Raw genomic sequence first — 23,782 nt, 5'->3', positions numbered from 1 at the left:
TGCGAGGAAACTGATGAATTGCTTTGATAAATTTCGGTATTGTTTGTGGGCTAAATAAAAATCATGCATATCGATGAAGTTTTAGAGTAGTTGCAGTGCGCATGCGCAGTTCGGCTCCTTGTCTGTAGTTTTAGCTAAGTTGATGCCGCTTCACTGTAGCGCGCGCAGACATTTACGTCGAGATGGCAACTGAGATGAACTCGCTTTATTTCTCGATAGATCGTTGAAGAATGGCACGGTTAAAACTAATGTTGTGAGTATATACACATGTTTACTTATTTTTCTCTACCAATATGCTGTTTTGTTGTAATTTTGAGTCTCTTCTACCTACCTCCAGCTAGCTTGTTAACAACTAGCAGGTTCACTCACTTGCTAGCGAATGCGTAATGTTGCTAGCTAGTTAGCTAGCCACGTACTACAGTTAGTTTACTAGCTAACTTTGATTATGCATGTTTAAAATAGCGTCTAGAGAATATTGTACAAAACGAAAAGTTTGCATCCTAGACGCAAAAAACATGATTTAAACAAGGTTTATTACTAAAATCAGTCAACTATGTAAAGCCAGATGACGCAAGCATGATGCTAATATTTGATAAGCTAGCTCGGTTAGCGTAATACGGCGCTTTGGTTAAGATGTATAATACAGTCTTTTCATCTAAGTTTCACACAGATCTTGACGTTACAGCTTTTATTCGAGTTCTGTGATTGTGTTTTCGGACTTTTTCCCCTTGTGATAAGTGTTTAATTTTGTTCGCAGCGCTGGTTAACCAGGCAAAGTTGCAGATTGGTTGAAAAGCCATTTTGAAAAATGGCTAAGCTGTTTTCAAGAGTAGCTGAAATCAGTTGTTTATGCTGAAATATTGACGTTTAGCATGTGAGTTGAGATATTTTAAAGATAGTGGTGGCTCGGTTTATTATTTGTGTGGTGGAATGAAAGAACGAACAACCTTAAATAACTAAAACATCTGGCTAACAAAACAGCTGACTAAAAAAATCCCTGTTTGTCTTTTTTTTTTTTTAAATGAGCATGTAGGACTGTGGTGGGACAGGTAGATTATAAATGAGGAGCTAATTTATTTTAAAGATGAATAAAGCTAAGTATTGTTTAGAAGGACGCGCTAGGTGTTGGCTAATGGTCAGTGTAACTTAAATTCATGAATGTTAGCTGGCTAAAAGTCTTATTTAGTATATCATTTTCTGGTTTTGATAAAGGTATCGACAGTAAATGTTTGCTGGTTTTGGTTATTATTTAGCTTTTGAGCTAACCAGATGTGGCTAATGTAGTAGCCAGCTTTGCTAGCTTAAATTGTTTCTAGTTTTCAACTCTGCTTTGTGGATTTATTTAACTGGGTGGTATTTGTATTTGAACAAAAGCAGATATTAAATAATTAGCAGTACAAGATTTGAGGACAGGACGTGCGTCTTTGTATCTGTGCGTTTTATAAAAAAAAAAAAAGCCAGGCTTTCTGTTTATCAAGCCAGGCTTTGTCTCGGCTGGGCTAGCTTAGCCACATGAGCTAACACGGTCGGTTTTTTTTTTTCCTGACCTGAATTCCACCTGAATTACACACTTGAGTGGTTTAGTAATCACATTGCTGTTCGAACACACCCGGTTCCACCCAGCAGTCCATTAACAAGCCCTTTTATCGGGTTGGAATCGGGAAATAAAAAAACAGAGCCGTTCTGTGAAAGTTGAGAGTTGACTCGCACATATGAGTGCGAGTATTGTGACCAATACTTTCCAGTCTGCTGTGAGTACTGCAGTGCATCTCTGGCTGTTACACAAATTATAGCACATTTACTGTAGATTTGATGTCATTGCTAACAATGAGGATTGTGTAGATCACAGGTTCCCAACCCTGGTGCTGGAGAATAAATTGTCGTGCGTATTTTAATTTTCACTGCTCACAAACTTCAATTCAGGAAGTGTTTTGAAAGGGGTCAGCTCATCCTTCCCAGAATCCTCTGCACGAAGCAGCAAATTGCCATTTTTGATGCCATCCCCAACAATGCAGACATCTTGGGTCACAGGTCATAATGAGATTGTAGATATTTTGTCAGAGTAGTTATAATTTATTTAAATCCTTTCGACTGATCCACTATATTTTTGTCTGGTTATTCTGTTGTAATGGACCTGAATTGGTCTTTGCTGTAGGAAAAGGAAAAAAAAAAAGTCAGGCATATTGTGTTCAAAAGTTCCATGCATGACGTGTGGACCGAAAAAAGTTCAAGACAGGTTTCAAAGGAATCACGAACAGCGAATGTGATGGTTTTGCTGAAGTGCGCACACAGTAGCCCATATGTTTAAAAAACCAAAACATGGCACCAGCTTGTACTGCTATTAGTCTGTATACTTCTGGGCTGTTTTAATTTTTTTAATTTAAAAAAAAAAGTTTCCTCCAATATGTATTATTTATTGTACTATTTAATTTTGTGGGACCTCAGGTATTGGAGCTTATTGCTCTGTTGAGGACTCCCTGCTGTTTTTAACTGTGAAGTTTATAAATTAAAAAAAAAAAAAATCCACAACGAATTGGATTCTGGGAAGGATGAGCTGGCCCTTTTACTTATGGGTCAACCAATATTTTTCATCATTATCATGAGTCTACAAAGAGTAGACTTTTGAGCAACCCCCCTCCCTCCCCCCAAAAGTGTACATTAGCGGACAAAAAAATGATGGATCTACGTGGAATAGGAATTCAAAATAAAACCATGTCTTGTATTACTTTTTATTAAAATCGGATGGCAGGACAATACAAAGATTCACAAGAGAAGAAAAGAAGACACAAGACGGGTCCAGAAGTTTTCATAGAAAGCAGGCAATTCTTTTTTCAGTCCCCCCAGGATTTCGCGGGCCTTTTTTGTGATTGTTGCGGGCTAAAATGTCTGATGTTGCAGGGGGTTTTTCCAAAAAATTGCGATGAAAGTTGCGGTGTTTTTTAGGTTTTTGTTGCGATTACATTGCGGGAAGTGAAAGTTGCGAGAAATTGTTGCGATTTTCTCTTTTTGTGATTAAAATTGAGTGATATGTTAAATATTAAGTTATTACTGAAAAACTATTGATTAAAAAAAAACAAAGACACTGAGAAATGGTCCTATAAACAACTTTACCAATATAAAAGATTACCAGGACTACAAAAATGCAGAAAAATAGGCTTTACTTATCCAAATGCACCTGTTGGTTCAAAAGTTAAAGTGCAGAGAACCTCACAGCACAACATGAAGTTACTTTAAAATATAATATAAATGCCTCAGCTTTCATGTAAGAAAAAAACCTATTAATACTAGTACTGTGTGCAGGCAGTCTCTCCTGAAGACTAAATTAAACAATAATTATAAACTAATAAAATAAATGGCTCAGGCTTCATAGAAGAAAAAAACAATTTGAACAGAATCTCACAGTATGATGCTGAAGCTGCCTAAACAATGGAAAATAAAATACCATTTTGGTAAAAATGTTGGCATCCATTAATTTCTTGTATTACGTAAAAAAAAATAATGTAAGGTGCACACAGTCCTTCACTGTAAACATAACACGCTTTCAGTAACAAAATTTAAGCCTACATAAACACTGACTCGCACATGCTGCTTCTCTTACACGGAGGTAAGCAGCGTTGCCAGATACTGCTGACGTTTTCCAGCCCAAAATATGTTCAAAACCCGCCAAAATGCACTTGAAACCCCCTAACGGGGCGGGAAACCGCCCAATCTGGCAACACTGGAAGTAAGGCAGAAGGTAGTTTGTCAACGTCACTTCAAGACAACGCCAACGATTGGTCAAATTTGCGGGAAAGTTTCGGTGATTGGATATAATTGCAACACCGCCCTGAATTCGCGGGGATTGGTTGAATTTGCAAATCGCAACATCCTGGAGGGTCTGACTTTTGAAAATTAGGAACTGTCTTTTTAAGGGGAGCTGTTGCCTTTTGGCTTTGAAACGTTTGTTTTTGCTTCTTTCCAAGCAGCCTGTCCTGCCCTAACTGCCTCCTGCCGCTTCTCAGATGAATGCAGGAAACAATAAATATTTAAAAAATGCTCGTACTCGTTTGAAGGAGTCTTGTGAATAGCGGTATTTCTGCTATTCACAAATTTATAAACGCGGTCAAAATCTGGGTCAGCCACTGTTGTATTGAAGAAAGAAAGCGTGTACAGCTAGCTGGCAAGACCGATGTGGTGCGAAATTTTTAACATGGCGGCCGCCAATTCGCACATTGACGGATCATCATTTTTTCATTTTTAAAAAGTGTACGCCTGGTCATTAACACCCCCCCCCCGGCGTACGGTTTGTACGCTCATGATAATGATGAAAATTATGGATGACCCCTTACAGCCCCAAATCAGAAAAAGTTAGGATGGTAGATTGAAATTAAAACCGAAAACAATGGTTTGTAAATAATCTTTTACCTGTAGTTCATTCAGAACAGCACATTGAAGAAAAATTAATGAGGTAAAACAATGTAAACACATTCTTATTTTAACTTTTGCAACATATTTAAAAAAAAAAGCTGTACAGTAAAGCATTTACCACTTTGTCATGTTGCCATTCCTTCTCACAACACTTAAGATGTTTAGGGATTGAAGACACCAAGTGATGAAGCGTTTCAGGTGTTTTGTCCCATTCGTCCTGCAAACAGGTCTTAAAGTGCATATCACGGGTAAATTCAGGAGCAAGATCAATGTAATTCTCCTATTTTATATTAAACTTTGGTCAAATATCTGTAACATTCTGCATTCTCTGCAGTTGTTTTTTTTGTTTGTTTGTTTTTACCTTGCGCAATACCAGAAAAATTCCGTTGAAATCAAGCCATTTGAGGCGAATTGTTCCGCCTCTGAAAAAACTTGGCGTTTGGATTTCCTGGCAAACATTGATTTTCGTGACGTCATGTGCAGGACGCCTCCCTCTGAATCCTACGTCAGCGCTGGTTTGTTTGAGAAAACGACCATATTTACATCCCCGGTGTTGTCTCCGTTGTCTTCACTACTTGAATCATCATCAAATCCAAGCAGATGAAGCCCCAATTCTGACATCTCATTATATTCTTCATCCAAAGGTGAAGCAACATCGCACTCGGGTGACAATTCCATATTTCAGTGCAAAATCGCTAGCTGCTAAACTTGGTCTACACAGGCTGTGCACTGAAACCGTGCAAGCTCATGCAGCCTGCTGGCGCTTCCGCAGGTGACATCACGAATCTGGCTCCAGACTCCCTTGGGATTTTTCCAGACTTGTTTTATTTTATTTTTTTTCTGCTGTAGACAGATGGCCTTGTGCAAAATTACCCTTCTGAATGAGTGTGTAAAGGGACATACTTTCATATAAAAAAAAAAACGAAATTGGTCCAAGATATGCACTTTAAGGTGTGCAACAGCACAGGGTTTTCATTGTCATTTTATCATTTAAAAACTCTCCACATATTCTCGATTGGGGACAGGCCTTTGTAATGTGTGCAGAATGTGGTTTTGCACTGTCTTGTTGAAAAATCCCTGTAAAAGATGTCGTCTTGAAGATGATGTATGTTGCTTCAAAATCTCAATGTACTTTTCTGCATTAATGCTGCCATCACAGAAGCGATGCAGTACTCTCTGGGGGGGTCAGAAATCACAGGTGTTCAGCTTAGGCTTGCACCCTTGCCCTTTACACACCCAAACGCCTTCAGATTCCTTGAAACGTTGATGCGCGCCGTAGAGGGTGAAATATCCAAATCGCTTTCTATCTTTCTTTGAGGAACATTGTTTTTAAACATTTCAAGAATTTTCTCACGGGTTTGTTGACAGCTCATCTTTGCTCTTCAAAGACTAGGCCTTTCCTGGATACTGATTTTGTACCAAACCATGATTACAATCACCTGTTGACATCACTGGTTTCAAATCACATCATTGCTTAATTGTTTTACCTCATTAATAGCCCTAAATTGTCCTGTCCTGCCCCCCCCCCCTTTTTTTTTTGAATGTGTTGCAGGCCTGAAACGCAGAAATGGATGTACATTTAATAAGTGAAATTAAGTTGTCCAGACAAAACATAAAATATCTTGGGTTCATACTTTCTGCAATGAAATAGCTGTTTTTGTCATTCGCATTTTCCATACAGTCCCAACTTTTTCTGATGTGGTATTTTAGTTGATAAGTTGAATCTGGTGTGTTAGTCAACAGTATAAGACGGGGGTTTCCGGGACCATGGTCGGGAAGCTGTAGATGCAAACGTGTTCGTGTGTGAGAGAGAGAGGCGCAGGTGCGTGTGAGGCAGTGTGATAGGGAGGATGGAGATATACACACACACACTTCCGAATACATACTATGTGTCTGTATTAGCATGGAGTCACTATTTCAGCAATATTTGAGTTGAGATTTTCTCAGTTCTACACAAATTAGGTATGGTGCTGTAAAATGACGGATCCAAACAAACATCTGGAATGCTTCCTCAGAACAGTCCTACAGCACACATGGTCTCGCAGCTTTAATTCCTACCTGCAGTTAGTTCCGAAGAAAAGCATATGACCTAATTTTTTTTCTTATCTTGTCATATACAGCCTTTCATTAAATGTGTATGGAGACAAATAAAGCTGGGAAGGAAGTAGCAGAGAATGCAGTGTACTTGTTAATTAGAATGTAGAGTGAGATTTCACACAACAGTATCGCTCATTGTTTGTCTTTGCCAATCAGCCATCGTAATATCTCACATGGGTTTAGAAGAAAGGTTTTTTGGGAGTCGAGAGTCATGTTTTTATCTGTGAGCCGAGCCGAATGATCTGACTAACTGAAAAATCTGGAATTCCCATCACTAGCAATAACAATTATCAAGTGCATCATTTTCATGGCTGATTTAAAACGCCATAAAGTAGAGAACTGACCGATATTACGCAAGCGTAAATCCTGTTTTTGTCATTTTCCTGATCTCATTTGATTTTTGGTTTTCATTTGATTCATTATGGCTGTAGGAATAGAGTGGAGCTCATTTGTGGTGAAGTGTTCCTCTTTTGGCATGATTTGATAATGGAGAGATTTATGTTTATGGAGGATTGGGTGTTTTTAATCTGCATGATCAAAAATGATAGCCGGTTCTGGTTCGTTTTCCACCAATTTGATAGACAACATTAAGATAATTTGAGAGATGTCATGAGATAAGATTCCTGAATTAGGAGAGGATCCCTTTCTATTATATAAATTGGTAGAAATTCTCATCCAGAATTTTTTTTTTTCCCCAAGCCTAATTAGTGTTGTCTTGGTCAGACCATTACATCACTTTAGACTTTTTTTTTCAAATTGCAGATTAGAATACATTACTGTCTGCATGTTCACTTTTATCACCAGATCCCTCCTCTTTCTTTACTCAAGTGGTTCTCGGTAGGGCTGTGCGATTATATCGAATATACTCGATATATCGCCGAAAATTCTGTGCGCGATACATAAAGTTATTATATCGTAACTATCGAGTATTTTATGGTCATCTTCCGACTTGCGTTCGTTTCATGTTTGTTGTATTTGTTTAAAACCTTTTCTGGTGGTTTTCTCCCTGTCCCTCAGGCAGTAACATGAGAGGCTGCCTAAGGGTAAAGAAAACAATAACGTCACGCACTCGCCAACCAATCCCGGGCGACATCTCGCTGCTGAAAGGAACTTCCGGGAAGAATTTCTAGTTTTGGTTGTGTTGCCAGATTGGGCGGTTTTAAGTGTGTTTTGGCGGGTTTTGAACATATTTTGGGTTGGAAAACGTCAGCAGTGTCTGGCAACACTGCCGGCGGGAAGATTTCCTAGTTCCGGTTTACAGCGCTGACTCAGTTCGTGCAATCGCTGATTTTGCATAGGCTACCGTGTAAGCTCTGTCAATTTCAGCGACAAATTAAAAATGGAAGCGGACGAATTGGTTCCTAAAAGAACTAGTAAGGGGTCAGTCATCTGGCATTTTTTTGGATATCACAAGGAGGACGTGGAACAGCAAATGCCAATTTGTAAAGTGTGCAAAAAAAACCTGTCATCACGAAAGGCAGCAGCTGGAATTCTACACATCTGAGAGGCAGAGCCAGAAAACATTCAGTTCAAAAGTGTGCAAAGAGAAAAATTGTTTTGTTTACTGTTTTTGTTTTTACTTCTGTAAAGCACATTGAACTGCCATTGTGTATGAAATGTGCTATATAAATAAACTTGCCTTGCCTTGCCTTGCAGATCTCTCTCTCTCTATTGTGAATGTTCCAGTGGTTCTCAGTAGTCAGGTTAATAGCTTGGAGATCTTTTTTTTTTTTTAAATAATTTAATGAATGAGCACTTTTTCTTATTTAGGCTAAATGTCTTTCTCAGTGTTGAGCTTGCACTTTATTGGTTTGAGCTCTGAGCAGCTCTGTATTGTATTACCCCTTTGTTGCAATTTTCAAGATTGTTTTTTCAGTTTGTGCCACATCTTTGTTGAATACAAATAGTCTTATTTCAATTCAATTGTGATTAATCACGAACATGAAAATTTAAAATGTGTTGTTGAAAACCACCTGTAAAGTTAACCAAGAATGTTATTTAATCTGCAGGGATTGTAGTGAAAACAGTAAAAGTTAGATTTCATGGGGTCCTTTAGAGGAGATTTAAATACATCAAGATGTATATCGTGAAATGGAGAAAATGTATCGGGATATTCATTTATTTTTTTTTCCCCGTATCGCACAGCCCTAGTTCTCAGCACTTCTGTGTCCAGCTGCAACTCGACAACCATTTCTCACTGCCATCTATCGGGATTTGTCCTAAATCACACTACAGCGCTTCTGTTTCTCAGCACAGGGACACATGACTGCACTGTTGGATTTATTTTAATCTGTTACTGCATAATCTGTGGCATTGCACTGCTACCTCTCATCATGCCGGATATCAAACACACAGATGACTGTATCATTGCTTACCACAACTAAACCAAACAACGTTTGAGTTTTGGTTAAGCAGCGGTGTATGGCGTCATGCTACTTAGATTTTTTTCGGGGGGCTCAGCACTGCATTTCCTTTCAGATTATAATGTCATTTTTGACTGTCTTTCAAAGAAAAAAGAATTAGGAATTTTATATTTTTGCTTTCTGTTAGTGTGTTAAATATTCGGATTTTGTTCAGGTTTCCTTTTATCACCACAGCCTTGTGTATTTAAATGGTCATTTAAAACCACGCTTTTTTTTTTTTTTTTTGGGTTAGGTTATAATTTTGGAAAAAATTCAAACCATAACATGCTTAATCTTGCCTTTAACTCCAGGTTAGTTTAAATTCTGTTCAGTGTGTTAGTGTTTAAATGATGGTAACTACTTCCGCGGTGCTTGTCTGGCTTTTGTAAGGGCGTGAGAAATGAAATGCAGAACATTTTAATTACTGCAGAAAAAAAGCCCCACATGTGGAGAGCCACATACTTCAGCGATGCAAACATGAGTCATGTCATTCCCACTGAGCCGAGTTTACTCACAAAGACTTTATTTAACCTAATGGGAGTTTACTGTGTTGCTTTCAGTAGTATTTCCCTGTCATCATTACAGTGCACTTTCAGATCGCACGCATGTACACAGACACACTGGAGGAGATGATAGGAAGTGATCTTGTTTACACATTAGCCCAGCTGTGTGTGTGTGTGTGTGTATGCCCACAAAATTATTTTCTAGTGAGGTTTCTGCCATCGTATACGTCTTATCAGTATGACAACAGAATTCCGAAAGGTCAAGGACTGTAATTAAAAAAAAAAAAAACAGCATGATTGCCTCCCAGTATTCTCACAAGATCTAATTTTAGCTTATGCGGGAACTCCTCTAGAGCGAAACTCGTACCAGGACAGGTGGGAACAAGGCGTGACTGAGCATGGCCACAACCCAAAAGAGAAGAAAGAGGAAGTTTTTCAGGTTGGCGTCTGCGAGGCCCAGAGAGGCATGACTAGATTACCAGAATAGATTTGAATATCATGCATGCAGCCATTTAGACTGCAGATATATACTAAAAACAAATGGTGCTTCCTTGAAGAGCTGTTATTTAAAAAAAAATTGGATTGTGATGGCTGAAAGCTGTGTACAGCATGTTAAGCTGAAAGAGCTTTTTCTCTGAAGGTAAAACTTTTTTTTTATTCTTTGAGCCAATTCATTATTTTTCTGTTCTGAGGGATGTGGTTTGTTTTTTCTTTTTTTTTTTTTGTTCTTTTTCCTTGCGTCACTTTCTGAAACTCTTCTATAACACTCTCTTGTTTTTGTCTCAAGTTGCTGATTCCAGCGTATCTTGCTGATGGTTGATGATTCAGAGTGTGAAGTCTCTAGTGTTTTGTCTCTTAACCTCTTCTACTTCGTGTTTCCTTGTCTAACAGGCCAGAGCAAGCAGCACCTTGATTAGTCACCCAAAATCCCCCCCCCCCTTTTAAACACACGGGTAACATTTTTATGCTCTTAAAATTAAAGCCAGTCCGTGTATGCCAGTCATTAAACCACTCTGTAGTCTGAAGTGATCAGTGAGATGTTACAGCTGTCTGTGAGCTCTTTTAGCTCCCGTGTATGAAAAGCTAGAGAACTTTACATTATGACTGCTTGACTTGTTTTGTATAGCTATTTGAGGGAGTTTATTAAAATTCCACCATTTTTTTTTTTTTTTTTGCAGGATATGTATTCAGCACTGTGTGCTACGTGTCCACGATTCCTGAAGATATTTAAAATCACCATTCACAAGAGTGCTTTTGATTCCTGTGGAATCTGTACAACATTTTGCCTACTTTTTTCTTCTTTCACCTCTTTTTTTTAAAAAAAAAAAACAACATACTCTCATCTGTGAGAGCGTGGATATCTGAGCGTCACGTTGGAGACAATTTTCAGTCAACGATGCCCGTACAAGCGCCGCAATGGACCGAGTTTCTGTTGTGTCCGATCTGCACGCAGACGTTTGAGGAGAACGTGCGCAAGCCCATCAGCCTGGGCTGCGGTCACACCGTCTGCAAGATGTGCCTGAACAAGCTGCACCGCAAAGCCTGCCCTTTCGACCAAACCACCATCAGCACCGACATCGAGCTGCTCCCTGTCAACACAGCGCTGCTGCAGCTCGTCTGCCCTCAGGTCAGTCACTTGCTGCTAATTGTTTTGACGGGTTAGAAATCAAAATATTGCTGCTGTACTCAATTTCACACACATCCCAAGCGTTTCTAAAACTAGTTTTGATTTTGTCGTAACACATTAGCATTCCCTTGCTTTTTGTTAATGTTAAATATATGGTTTTTTTTTTTAATGCAGCAGTCCCATTTGTATGCAAATATGAAATACCATGTGCATAATTTATTGGAATATATTTTTGACAAATCATCCATCCATCCATCCATACTTGGAAAGAAACCAAGCAACTTTCTATTTTTGGCCAAGCAGCAAAAACACCCCACCCCCTACACACACACACACTCACTCGTTGGCCTGTGTTCACACCAAATGCGGCAGGTGTATCAAAACAACCAGAAGTCATTCATTTTCTACAACCCAAATTCCAAAAAAGTTGGGACGCTGTTTAAACCGTAAATAAAAACAGAATGCGATAATTTGTGAATCATGGAAACCCTAGATTTAATTGAAAATGGTACAAAGGCAACATATCAAATGTTGAAACTAAGAAATGTATTGTTTTTTGAAAAATGTATGCTCATTTTGAATTTGATGTCAGCAACACGTTTCAGAAAAGTTGGGACGGGCAACAAAAGACTGAAAAAGATGTGTAATGCTAAAAAGAAGAAAAACCAACCCTAATTTGGTTAATTGGTAATTTTTTAATAATAATAATAATATTATTATTATTATTATTATTTTTTTTTTTTTTTGAATTGGGATTGTATGTGAGCCAGTGTGTCTCATCAGCGAGATCGTTATTGGATCATCTTGGGTGGTGGAGATGTCAAAATAAAGTTTATGGTAACGAATTATGATTGAACACATTCATCTAAATTTTGGGACACCAGGACACCACACACATGGCTTTTAATTAGCTAGTTTTTGTTAATTTTCTTACCACACGTAATCAATTTTTCATTATTTTCCTTCATCACTTGATGATTTTGCACCTTTACATTTAAAAGATGTTGAGGTTTGTCAGCACAAAGAATACCGGTTGATATGGCTGTCTGCTTTGCGTCCCCTTTAAATAAAGTTTGCAGAATGAAGCAGTTCGAATGAACAAATTGCCCATTTCATCTACATCAGCTCATCCGTAAACTTCAGCAGTGTTGTTGGCAGGGCCGCCAGAGCGAATTTTAGCGCACGCTGCGTTTGTTGTGAGCGTCCGGTTACCTTGTTACGCCATGTTTCCTCACAGCTTCAGTCACTTTTTCAGTTGAAGACAATGTGAGAAATACTGATGGTGTAAGTTTTTGATGTTACCAAGCTTTAGCGATAGTCCATCAGGTGTGATGGCTATCAGTCTGAACAATTTAAATCTGGTGATAAACAAGGTGTGTCACTTCAAGGCTGACAAAAATAAATAATCTCATGGCTTCCTTTTGTATCCTAGACAAACCTCAACAGCCCACTGTCTGAGTGCAGAGCAACAAAACATCTTTCTCTGATGCATCTTAGCTTCCTGTGTTTGTGCTGCCCAGAAGTTTAAGATGTGAATGTTTTCAGTTTCAAAAGACAGGCGGGACACTTCAATAAAGAAAATGAATCCTGTTATTTATCAGGGCAACTTCATTATATAAGATTTCAATAAGTATCTCTGCTGCTGTTCAATACAGAGCGCACACGTACTTGGTTTATATAATTTTATTTCAATTTTATGAGCTTGGTTACAGCTGATTTAACTTATTCTATTTGCAGTCCTAACTTCAGTTTTGCGCCATTTCTGATCTTGTTAATGAGTGAGTAAGCCAGAAACACCCAGGCAATATTAGCATCTACAGCTCACTTGTAAGCAGCGTCTGGTATTTTTTCCACTGTTATGATTAGGCGTGCAACAATAAATTGTGGTACAAACTTGATGATTTGAATCAAGGAAATAAATGAACCACAATTTTTATTATTAGGCTGCATAATCTGTTTTTCATAGCTGTAATTGTGTTTAGACAGCAGATGGAGCAATAACCTAGAATAGAGGGAATGCATGTGACATCACTGCAGGCTGAAGTAACGCAGCTTGAATGTTGAAGTTCTATATTTTCTTGCATCTATGATGCAGCAATACAGATATTTATTAGTGCTGTCAAAAATGTCATGTTATTAACGCGTTAACTTAATTTTAACGGCGATATTTTTTTTTTTTTTTTATCGCGAGATTAGTGCTCTGTGACATGATGTAGGTTTTTCATAAGCTTTTGAAACTGCCAGGAACTTGGAACAGAGACTTTGCTTAGAAAACCAATAGCAGCTAGACTGTAATGCCACACCCCGCACAGCCAGAGTCCTCTGCCCCCCCCAAAGAACCAGCGCGGGCAGGGCGCGCTAGTAGAGATGGGATTTATGGCTCTTTGATGGGATCCGCATCTTTGTGATCCATTCTTTGAAAAGAGCCGTTCAAAAGACTGGCTAATTTGGCTCTTTTTAAATATTTATTCAGTTTTAAGAAGACAGCGTCTAAAGAAGCCAGATCCCTCTGAACTATAAACTCAATGCTATCCCAGAAATCCTTCCTGTAATATGCAAATTTGGCCGCCTCTGATTGGACAGAGCGACGCATCAACAGGCAGAAAGTGTAAAAGTACAAAATGTGTTAAGTGAACTGAAACAGTAAAGATCAGATTCAATGCAATATTTATCAACGAACAACTTAAACTTAATATAATAGTGTACTTTATATTATAATCAAGCATGTCAAGCCTACCATCACTGTGTAACCTGTCTCTCTGATTAGAGTTGTAGACTAACTCAAACAGTAGATCATTTCACTCATGGTTCTCTTGCTAGCCCCGCGCCGGTGCTCGGCTTAGGTTTCACTTTGCAGTGGCTGTGTCAAGACGTGTTATGCTTTGCAATAAAAAAAAAACATTGGTACAAAGCAAGCCCATTCACTTTTTTATGCTAAGAGAATTACAATGGTTTTTTATGTGACAAAAATGTGCGATTAAATTGCGATTAATCGCGGGTTAACTATGACTGTCGCGACATTAATTGCGATTAAATATTTTAATCGCTTGACAGCACTAATATTTATATTAATCCCTAACCAGCAGAATTTGATCAGTGAGGTCAGTCAGGTGGGTTATTTAACAACCTTTTGTTTTTGTCTGTTATTTCCTTATGTTAAGTTTGAATATATTGTTGCTGCTCTCACTTTGCTTCCTGAAATTGACTAAAACAAGGAAGCAAGTTAACCACCAGTGTGTGTTAACTGCTTTCGAATGGCTTGCTGGTCTTATTTTGATGAACATGTTTGAAGAAGCATGTAATGCTAAAGTGCAGGTGATGAACAAGAGTAAGAAACATGAAGGTGGGAGGTGGCCGGGGCCAGATTGTTATTCAGCTGCTTAGTGTCGTGTCTCATTTCTAAAAGAAGAACTTGTGGTTTTTCTGGTCTGGTTGGACTACAAGAGTTTTGTGTGCATGTTGGTGTGTCATAAACTGCTTAGTCACCAGGGTCCTATCAGTTCATACAGTCCAAAGCCACATCCTTTTCAGAATGAGTCACTTTTCTGGTGGCAAGAGAGCGGGGGAATGGGTTTAAGAAGAGCTGAGAATAGATTCCCTTTTATACAGAGATTCCACAATATTGCCATAAAGGAAACCCTTCAATATGCCGGCTTTGGTTGTTTATTGATAGCCTGCTGGCATTCCGGAGCCAGAGGCATGACATGAACACAACTAGTAACTTTTACATGCATGAGGGATAGGGATAATGATTTTCCATTTCAGACAACTGCCAGTTCTGGTGTGTGTGTGTGGTGTTTTTTTTTTTTTGGTTGCGCCAATCTGTCAACAAAATCACAAAAGGATCTTTGGTTTGTCGTCAAATGCATGAGAAAGTCATTGAAATGTTTAAAAACAATGTTCCTCAAAGGAAGATAGGAAGGGATTTGGACATTTCACCCTCTACAGTGCATAATATCCTTAAAAATTTGATCAATCTGAAGGAATTTTGAAGCATAAAGGTCAAGGGCGCAAGCCTAAGCTGAACACCCGTGATCTTCGATCCCCCAGATGGCACTGCATCAAGAACCGTCATTCATCTATAGCTGATATAACCAAATGGGCTCGGGATTACTTTGGCAAACCTTTGTCAAGCTCTACAATACGGAGTTGCATCAACAAATGGCAGTTAAAACATTACTGTGCAAAAAGGAAGCCTTATGTTAACTGTGTCCAGAAGTGCTGTTGACTTTTCTGGGCTCAGAGGCATCTGGGACGGACCATCACACAGTGGAAGCATGTATTGTGTTTGGACAAATCAGTATTCCAGGTCTTTGTAAGAAATGGAAGTCTCGTGCTTTGGGCCAAAGATGAAAAGAACCATCCGGGCTGTTACCATGAAGTCTAAAAACCAGGGTCTGTCATGGTATGAGGTTGTCAGTGCCCTTGGCAAAGGTAACTTCTGTGATGGCAGCGTTAATGCAGAAAAGTACATTGAGGTTTTGGAGCAACATGTGCTGCCTTCAAGACGACATCTTTTCCAGCGATATTTCAACAAGCCAATGCAAAACCACGTTCTACACACGTTACAAAGGAATGACCGTGGAAGACGAAGGTGTCTGTCCCCAATAGAGAATGTGCTATTGTTTTGAGTGCAGTACAAGTCAAAGGTTATTTACAAATCTTTGATTTCAGTTTTAATTTCAACATACCATTCCAACTTTTCAGGGCTCAACATTAAGCATTGCCCGGGGCAAGTGAAACATGCATCCGGGCAAGTGGGATATGTCCCCGACATGCCCGACCAGGCAAGTTGGAATGAACATGTATTATGAACTAGCAGTACAAAAATTAGGCTTTTTGATCTTTTATTTCAGTTCCTAAAAGCGTCCCTCACTACGTATCTGCCATTATGTCTTGGCTGTATTCTTAGTCTCGGTTTCATTTACTGCTTTGCAAGTTATTTTATCTACCCCCGCTGTTGTAGTATGGTATGCGTACTGTTTATAGACTCCTTGTGCATGACGTCACGCATCACCTGATAATTACAGCTGGGGTCAGACAGACACCGGCTTTCATGCAGGCAGCTTAATCTGTCTTCAATATGGTTAATTTTTGGGCTGTTTTTGCTTGTTCAAGCAGAGAAATGGATAAAAGGCATTACCGTCTCCCCGCTATCAATAAAAATGTAAACAAATGGAATCCAGTGGTTCAAGAACAACGAGGAAATGAGTGGTTAAAGAATACGAAGAGAGGAGCTCAACCTGAAAACTCCAGAGAAATTCATGATTGTATTTAAAATGTATTTTACAAAGACAGAAAGTCAGAAGTGAGGATGGAAGAGTTTGCTTAAGAATCTGTTTTTATTTTTTCTGCTCGCGTTCGAGTTATCGCCTTCATGAAAATGTTTGATTTTCTTAAAGGTGAAGCAGCTTCCTTATTCGACACAGAAAACCCAGATTGGTTTCAAACTCGGGCATAAAAAAACCTCAACAAGGAGCGACATGAGCGATAAATCCTGAAAGAACAGAACAGATTAAGCGCAGAGAGAGCTGGAGCTTTGTTTCTGTTATCAGAGGAACACCGTCCTGTGAAATATTTTAGAATATCCTTTTTTTAAAAATAAACCTAGAGGTGCATGAAAAAAAAAGATATATAAATATTCTCAAACACAGTACTGTTCAAAATCTTGGCACCCTATTGTTTTCTTCATACAAACTTTGTTATAGATTTCTATTTTATGATTTCTACATTATCGAGTAATGAATCTACAGTCTGAGAGAGTTCTACACAAACACACCAAACTTTACAACAGCTGCATGCATGTGAAATGGAAATAAATCAACTAAGGCAGGAAAAACTATTTTGGATAAAATTGTCCATTACAAGTAAAAAGTAACCAATAACCAAACTTGATGATGGACTTAATCAATAACCAAACTTCAACTCAGTGTGTGATCTTCATTTTATGTTGTAATTCAAAACTAATTCTATGGTTTTCCTAAAAAAAAAAAAAAAAAGGTACTCGCAAAATAGGGGGCAAGTGATCATATTGCGGGGGTAAGTGGGTTTAAAAGTTAATGTCGAGCCCTGCTTTTTCTGGTGTGTGTGTTTAAAAAAAAAAAAAAGTTTTTTTTAATTATAGATGCACGTGCGCGCACACTTCAGTTTCTACCTTATGCTAGTGATTTTGAATTGAAGCATTACATGAAACCTTTTTATACTTTGAATTGCATGTTTCAATTTGTGACTCTTATGCCCAGATCACACGGCAGGCTGCAACTAGTTTTCAGCTACTTGTATCTACCTGCGATAACAAAATCGCAGGTAGACGCAAGATTGGTCTTACGTCGACATGTGATGACGCAGATAATGGCAGTACGTTGTAGAGGGCCTTTAGTAGAGGCAGGTTGATGCAAGTGGATCACGATCTGTTCGCATTTCAGCTGCAATTTGCTTCCAGTCTTTGTCGATAGGTTAACGTGGGGCGGCCTTGGGCTGAGGTGCCCTTGAGCAGGGTACCGAACCCCTGACTGCTCCCCGGGCGCTCTGGTGTGGCTGCCCACTGCTCTGAGTGTGTGCGTGTGTTCACTGCTTCAGATGGGTTAAATGCAGAGGATGAATTTCACTGTGCTTGAAGTGTGCATGTGACAAATAAAGGCTTCTTTTAAATAGCGGGTTCACGCATGCAGAAGGCAGGTCTTAATCTGGATGGCGGAGGAGTGGAGGGGAGGCGCCAACGAGAGAAATACAGGCATGGGTGATTAGGGGAAAAAACGGAGATTAGAGATCAGCTGCCAAACAAGCGCAAAAGGAAAACAGTATGATAGAGTCCAGAAACACAGCCCCGCAGCAGGAAAGAGCTCTCGGTTCAAAGAACACGGTTCAGAAGTTCAAAGTGCTTCCACGTTGGGGGAAAACAACGCACTCACAGTCCCAATAAAAGATATCCACAGAAGAGCGAAATACTCCACAGCGAGCAGGAAAGTAACAAAATGATAGAATACAAAAACCAGGGGAGGAAAAAAGGCAAAAAAACCCCATATCCTGAGGTGAAAACAATCCCATGCTGAATGAATATCAGAGCGGTATAATATAGTTGTGGATGAGCTGATGAGAGACGGGTGTGCTGGCCGCAGCGTAGGGAAAACCAGGAAAATGGATGAAAGATTGGATAAGGACTTAGATGTTCTCGGATGGCTCCTGACAAGATTCAGCTTAACTCTGCATCTTGCAATACGTCTGACCGCAACGAAGGATTTGATGCAAAACACCTGCATCCACCTGCGTTTGGTCGCCACCAGACCGATCGCAGGTCACCGCATGCGTCTTTCTGCCATCTGCCCTGGGTGTTAGGATGACCTTGAACATCTCTACTTTGCTAGGGAAAAGCAATTGTGTAAAGACTTCAGGTATTTGTACGCCATTGTAACTTTTCAGTATGCTAGTAAGAGGCATGATGCAAAAGTTTAACTTCGAGATTGCTCAACACTGGCCCACAAATCTTTTTTTCCCTTAGTTTCACATACCAAGCAAGGATTATGTATTGCATTAGAAAATACAATGTTGTCTTTTAGTATAGTGTATGATTGAGCAATATTTGATTATTTTTAATCTTGTCCTTTTTCCTTTCTGCAGGTACCAAAGTCTCAATCCGTCACCTTGGTGAAAGGAGCGGAGGACATCAAGCATTATGATGAAGCTCGCATGTGTGTGGAGGAGCTGGCTCTCTACCTCAAACCCCTCAGCAACACCCGAGGTTTTGGCGGTCTTTTATACAATGTTTTGTTGTTTAGGTTTTATATTCATCCAAAGCATCATTTCTGCTTTTTTTTTTTAGAATAATAAACATGGCCGAACGGCACTTCCACTAAAATGTCATTACAAGATCAAAAAAGCACAAGCACTTCTGCTTTTACATCAAAACAATGCAGGTTCTATAAATATAGAAATGCACCTGCTTCTCCCCCCCCCCCCCCCCCCCCAAAAAAAAAATCTACAACAAACCAGCCTCATTGCAAGGCTTGTGCTCATCGATGCAGTGGCAAATTAATCCCTCTGAAAGATTTCATTATAAACAACCTATCTCATACGGTTCATTAAAACTTTCTAGTGGTAATTTTAATATCACTTCACTTTGAGCTACAGTCAAATTTAATTGAGAAGATGCATTGGGATGTTCCCTCGTGTGCATTTTTAAGAAATGCGTAACTCCCATAGGAAGTAGTCACTGAAAACCTCTGCTGACTGCAATTTTGGTCGTAGCAGAGCTTTCAAAAGTTGAAAAAAGAAAAGCGTAGGAAACCCTTTTTTAACCTGCTGACTAGTCAGGTCTTGAAGTGGAGGGTGAGATAAATCAAACATGGAGGATAAAGTGTCAGTGAGCAAATAGGAGATTTTGACTTTTTTTTTTTTTTTTAATCTAGGCAATCATCACCAATATTCCAGTGTTGCAATATAACTAAAAAATAAGTTTGTGTTTTTGGGACGTTTACTGGTACATGATATACCAAAAGTGTGCTAGTCAAATTCTCTTGATTTTCTTCTAGCAAAGTGACAGCAGTGTCAAACAACCCCCTCATCATCAGAGTTACACCAGTCTTTTTCATCTGCATTCCTGATAATGACATCCAGTCTCGCGAGAGAGCTCTGGTAGTTTGCCAGTGCTGGTTAGGATGGTGGTGCAGGGTGTGTGCTGTGAGAATAACTCAGGGTTCCTACGCAGTATGGAAAAGTATGGAATTTGATTTTAGTATTTTCCAGGTCTGGAAAAGTATGGAAAATGGAAATTAGGGTATGGAGAAATGTGTTTCCAGACCTTTGCTGCTACATAGTAAAATGAAGCTCAACATTCCGACATTGAGTTGAATTTTGCCAAAGAAATGTGTTGAAATGCAGAGGGAGGGAAACGGGTGTTCTGTTGTACTGGCATGCGCTCCACCACACCCCCTGAACCTGCTTGCTTCTTGCAAGACTTTAGACGAGACGCAGGAAAACCCCCTGCTACAAAACGCCTCTTGAACACGCGTGAACACACATCATAGCTCCAGTCAGTGTAAAAATGCTTATGGCTTATTTGGCAGTGTTGCCAGAATTTGCTAGAAAAATAAGGCACATGGACCCTGAAAACAAGCGACCCAAGACAAAAAAAACTGCCAACAAAAATATGAAGGCTGTGTACGCAAACATACATATAAACTGAACAATGCTGTTATTACATTATTATAATTACATTTAGTTGTCGCTTTTATCCAAAGCCACTTAGTTATTACAGGGTACAACATGGTTACAACCTGGAGCAATGTGGGGTTAAATGCCTTGCTCAAGGGCACTGCAGCCATTACATACTGGTTAGGGTGGCCACGTCTCGGCCACGTCTGCCATCTCTTGGTATGTGGACAAAATGTGATGTACAGTGGAACTAACACAGGGCCTTCATAAAACACAATAGTAAATACAAAAAATGCCATAATGACTGTTTTCAAATTAGAAGCTTCAGTAAACGTCTGTGTGCACAACATACAGGGTGTCCCGAAAAAATGTATACACATTGAATCATTGTGACGTAGGTGTTTATTAAAATTCATTTCATTTTCAAGGTGTGATAGAATTTACAGACATCACTTTGTTTTATCACTGCCTCTAACTGATGTTTATAGTCTACGCTATGAGACCTGCAACAGTCACTGAAAGTGAATGTCCAAAAATACCAAGAGAATTGAATGTGATTTGCATTGTCAGCAGTGACTGGACCAGAATGGATGTCAGTTTGAGAATAGGCGGTGACTAAATAATAAAATGTCTAATTCTATTACTCTTTGAAAATTACATGGATTTTAATAAACACATACAGTACTTTAGTGATTAAAAGTGTGTATACATTTTTTTCGGGACATCCTGTATGTGCTTGACATCTTCACACACCTGTGTTTTAAAGGAATACGCCACCCCCAGGTGAAATTGAGTCAGTCCCTGCAGTCCCTAGAGTTGGATGAGTGAGCCAAAGCGTTTTGTAGCCGACCCAGCCATTGTCCTGATCTGGAAACGTCCTGGTTAGCTTTAGCTTAGCGTAGTCGCTGTAATCCGGCGTGTCCAGCTAGCATTGTCGTTGCAAAAGTGAATCAAATAACTCAAGATTTTTTATAATTATTTCTCATGACCCTGTACATTCACATCGAGTACACATATCAATGCAAATTAACACGAAGGGATTTCTCATCTCATTATCTCTAGCTGCTTTATCCTGTTCTACAGGGTCGCAGGCAAGCTGGAGCCTATCCCAGCTGACTACGGGCGAAAGGCGGGGTACACCCTGGACAAGTCGCCAGGTCATCACAGGGCTGACACATAGACACAGACAACCATTTACACTCACATTCACACCTATGCTCAATTTAGAGTCACCAGTTAACCTAACCTGCATGTCTTTGGACTGTGGGGGAAACCGGAGCACCCGGAGGAAACCCACGTGGACACCATGCAAACTCCGCACAGAAAGGCCCTCGCCAGCCATGGGGCTCGAACCCAGGACCTTCTTGCTGTGAGGCGACAGCGCTAACCACTACACCACTGTGCCGCCCACGAAGGGATTTACTAGACCAATTTATATCTGGAACTATTTTCAGCCACAGCACAGGCAAAGCACTGCTGCAGGCGCAAAGACACCATGCAGCACCTGAAAACCCTGGCTTCCCTGGTAACACTGGTGTATTGACGGAAGTTGTGGTGCTGCGTGGTGTCTTTGCGTCTGCAGCGGTGCTTTGCCTGTGCTGTGGCAGAAAATAGTTCCATATATAAATTGGTCTAGTAAATCCCTTCGTGTTAATTTGCATTGATATGTGTACTCGATGTGAATGTACAGGTCATGAGAAATAATTATAAAAAATCTTATTTGATTCACTTTTGCAACGACAATGCTAGCTGGACACGCTGGATTACAGCGACTACGCTAAGCTAAAGCTAACCGGGACGTTTCCAGATCAGGACAATGGCTGGGTCGGCTACAAAACGCTTTGGCTCACTCATCCAACTCTAGGGACTGCAGGGACTGACTCAGTTTCACCTGGGGGTGGCGTATTCCTTTAATGTCTTGAAGTGTGCATCAGATACGTGTGCGTCAGAGTGGCATCCTGTATTTTGTGTAGTGTGTGTGTGTGTGTGTGTGTGTGTGTATATATATTTATGACAAAAACAGGGCACTGATACAAATTTTAGGCCAAGCTAAATATGGTATGCATTTTGGTGGTATGTCATAATGCGAGTACCTGTTTGATTTTCAAGTAATTCTTTTAAATACATGAGTAGTTTGTTCACTGAAGTCTCCAAACCTGAGAATTTGAGTATGGAAAAAGTCTGGAATTTTAAATTTGAAAATGTGTAGGAACCCTGATAACTTTTAATTTCATATCAGCACCTGCTCTGTATAAACGGTGTGTGCATGATGTATGGATTTATAATGCGAACTGAATAAAGAAATGCACGCGAGTGTTCATGCTTTTGAACCTGATTCCAAAACATGCAAAGAAAACCGATCAGGTAGTTAGGTTCCAGGAAAGGCTCACATCCATCCTTAGCACACACAAAAGCTATTCACCTCCTTCAGGTCTGCGTGAAATGTTAATGCTCTCTCTCTCTCTCTCTCTCTCTCTCTCTCTCTCTCTCTCTGTCTCTGTGTGTGTGCGCGCATGCAGGTGTAGGGCTGGGCACTGCGAGTCAGAGCCTCCTCAGCAGACCCATGCAGAGGAAGCTAGTGACCCTGGTGCACTGCCAGCTGGTTGAAGAGGAGGGACGTATCCGTGCTATGCGTGCAGCCCGCTCTCTGGGTGAACGGACAGTCACCGAGCTAATCCTACAACACCAAAACCCTCAGCAGCTCTCTTCCAACCTGTGGGCTGCTGTCCGAGCACGAGGCTGCCAGTTCCTCGGCCCTGGTATTGTGTTCTTCTGCTCGAATATTTGCTAACTCTAGCAGATTTTCAGGCACATTTGTCTGAGATTTAACAATTATTTGCCAATTTGGTTATTATTCACTGAGCCTGAGGCGGATAATTGTTTTAGTATAAATACACAGGTGATTTTTATTTCATTTTTAAAAAATTTGTATTTAAAAATATTTTATTTCAATCTTCAAAAGCAGCATGCAAATGTAACGCATGCAGACTTGTCACTTAAAATAGTTTGTTTTGAAATCGATAAAATAAATCACAATTCCACCTTAGCTTTGAATAGTTTTAGACCAAACTTCGTAGCATCTTGAGTGCTTCTGGGAACAGCATTTCCTCTCAATTTGTAATTCTTCCTCACTTACGGTGATGCAGCTATTGGCTGCTATTTTGCTGAGTTGCTCAGGGTGATTATCGAGAAATGGTCCGAATCTCTCAACCAATCAGCGTGCAGTATTTCTTATAATCACCTCCATATTTATACTAAAACAATTTAATCTTTCCTACACAATCTTACACTGTCAGGATGCCCCTTACATTTTCATTGGCTGCTTCAGAACTGTTTAGCAAAAAAAAAGGTTTTTTTTTTTAATTGATGTGTTTATTCTCATTAGGGCTGGGAGATATCATGTCTCAAGATCTGAAATATTAAATTGCAAATTTGCAGAACACTGCAACACTATTACACCGTTAACCCCAAAGTTCATTCTATGCAAACAGTTTGAGTAAATACCACTTTTAAAGATTAGTTTTATTGCATTACTTAAACAGTGAGTATATGAAGAGTATATGAGAGTCATTGGGTGTACTCATTTTTGTAATTTA

General features: G+C 39.6%; 1 protein-coding gene across 3 annotated transcripts in view; it reads left to right on the top strand.

Moving 5' to 3' along the window:
• Nucleotides 1-150: 150 nt before the first annotated feature.
• The window catches only part of rc3h1a (ring finger and CCCH-type domains 1a), a 55,600-nt gene continuing 31,968 nt past the window's right edge, over nt 151-23,782 (top strand). For all 3 annotated transcript variants that reach the window (XM_060941232.1, XM_060941231.1, XM_060941230.1), the window contains exons 1-4: nt 151-253; nt 10,588-11,036; nt 18,654-18,774; nt 22,706-22,945. In XM_060941232.1, the coding sequence (XP_060797215.1) occupies nt 10,806-11,036; nt 18,654-18,774; nt 22,706-22,945 (592 nt within the window). In that variant the 5' untranslated portion in view covers nt 151-253; nt 10,588-10,805. The remainder of the gene's footprint in view (nt 254-10,587; nt 11,037-18,653; nt 18,775-22,705; nt 22,946-23,782) is intronic.

Source organism: Neoarius graeffei, chromosome 15 (assembly GCF_027579695.1).
Source record: "Neoarius graeffei isolate fNeoGra1 chromosome 15, fNeoGra1.pri, whole genome shotgun sequence".
Classification (NCBI taxonomy): Eukaryota; Metazoa; Chordata; class Actinopteri; order Siluriformes; family Ariidae; genus Neoarius; species Neoarius graeffei.
This window is presented reverse-complemented; position numbering and strand designations above follow the sequence as displayed.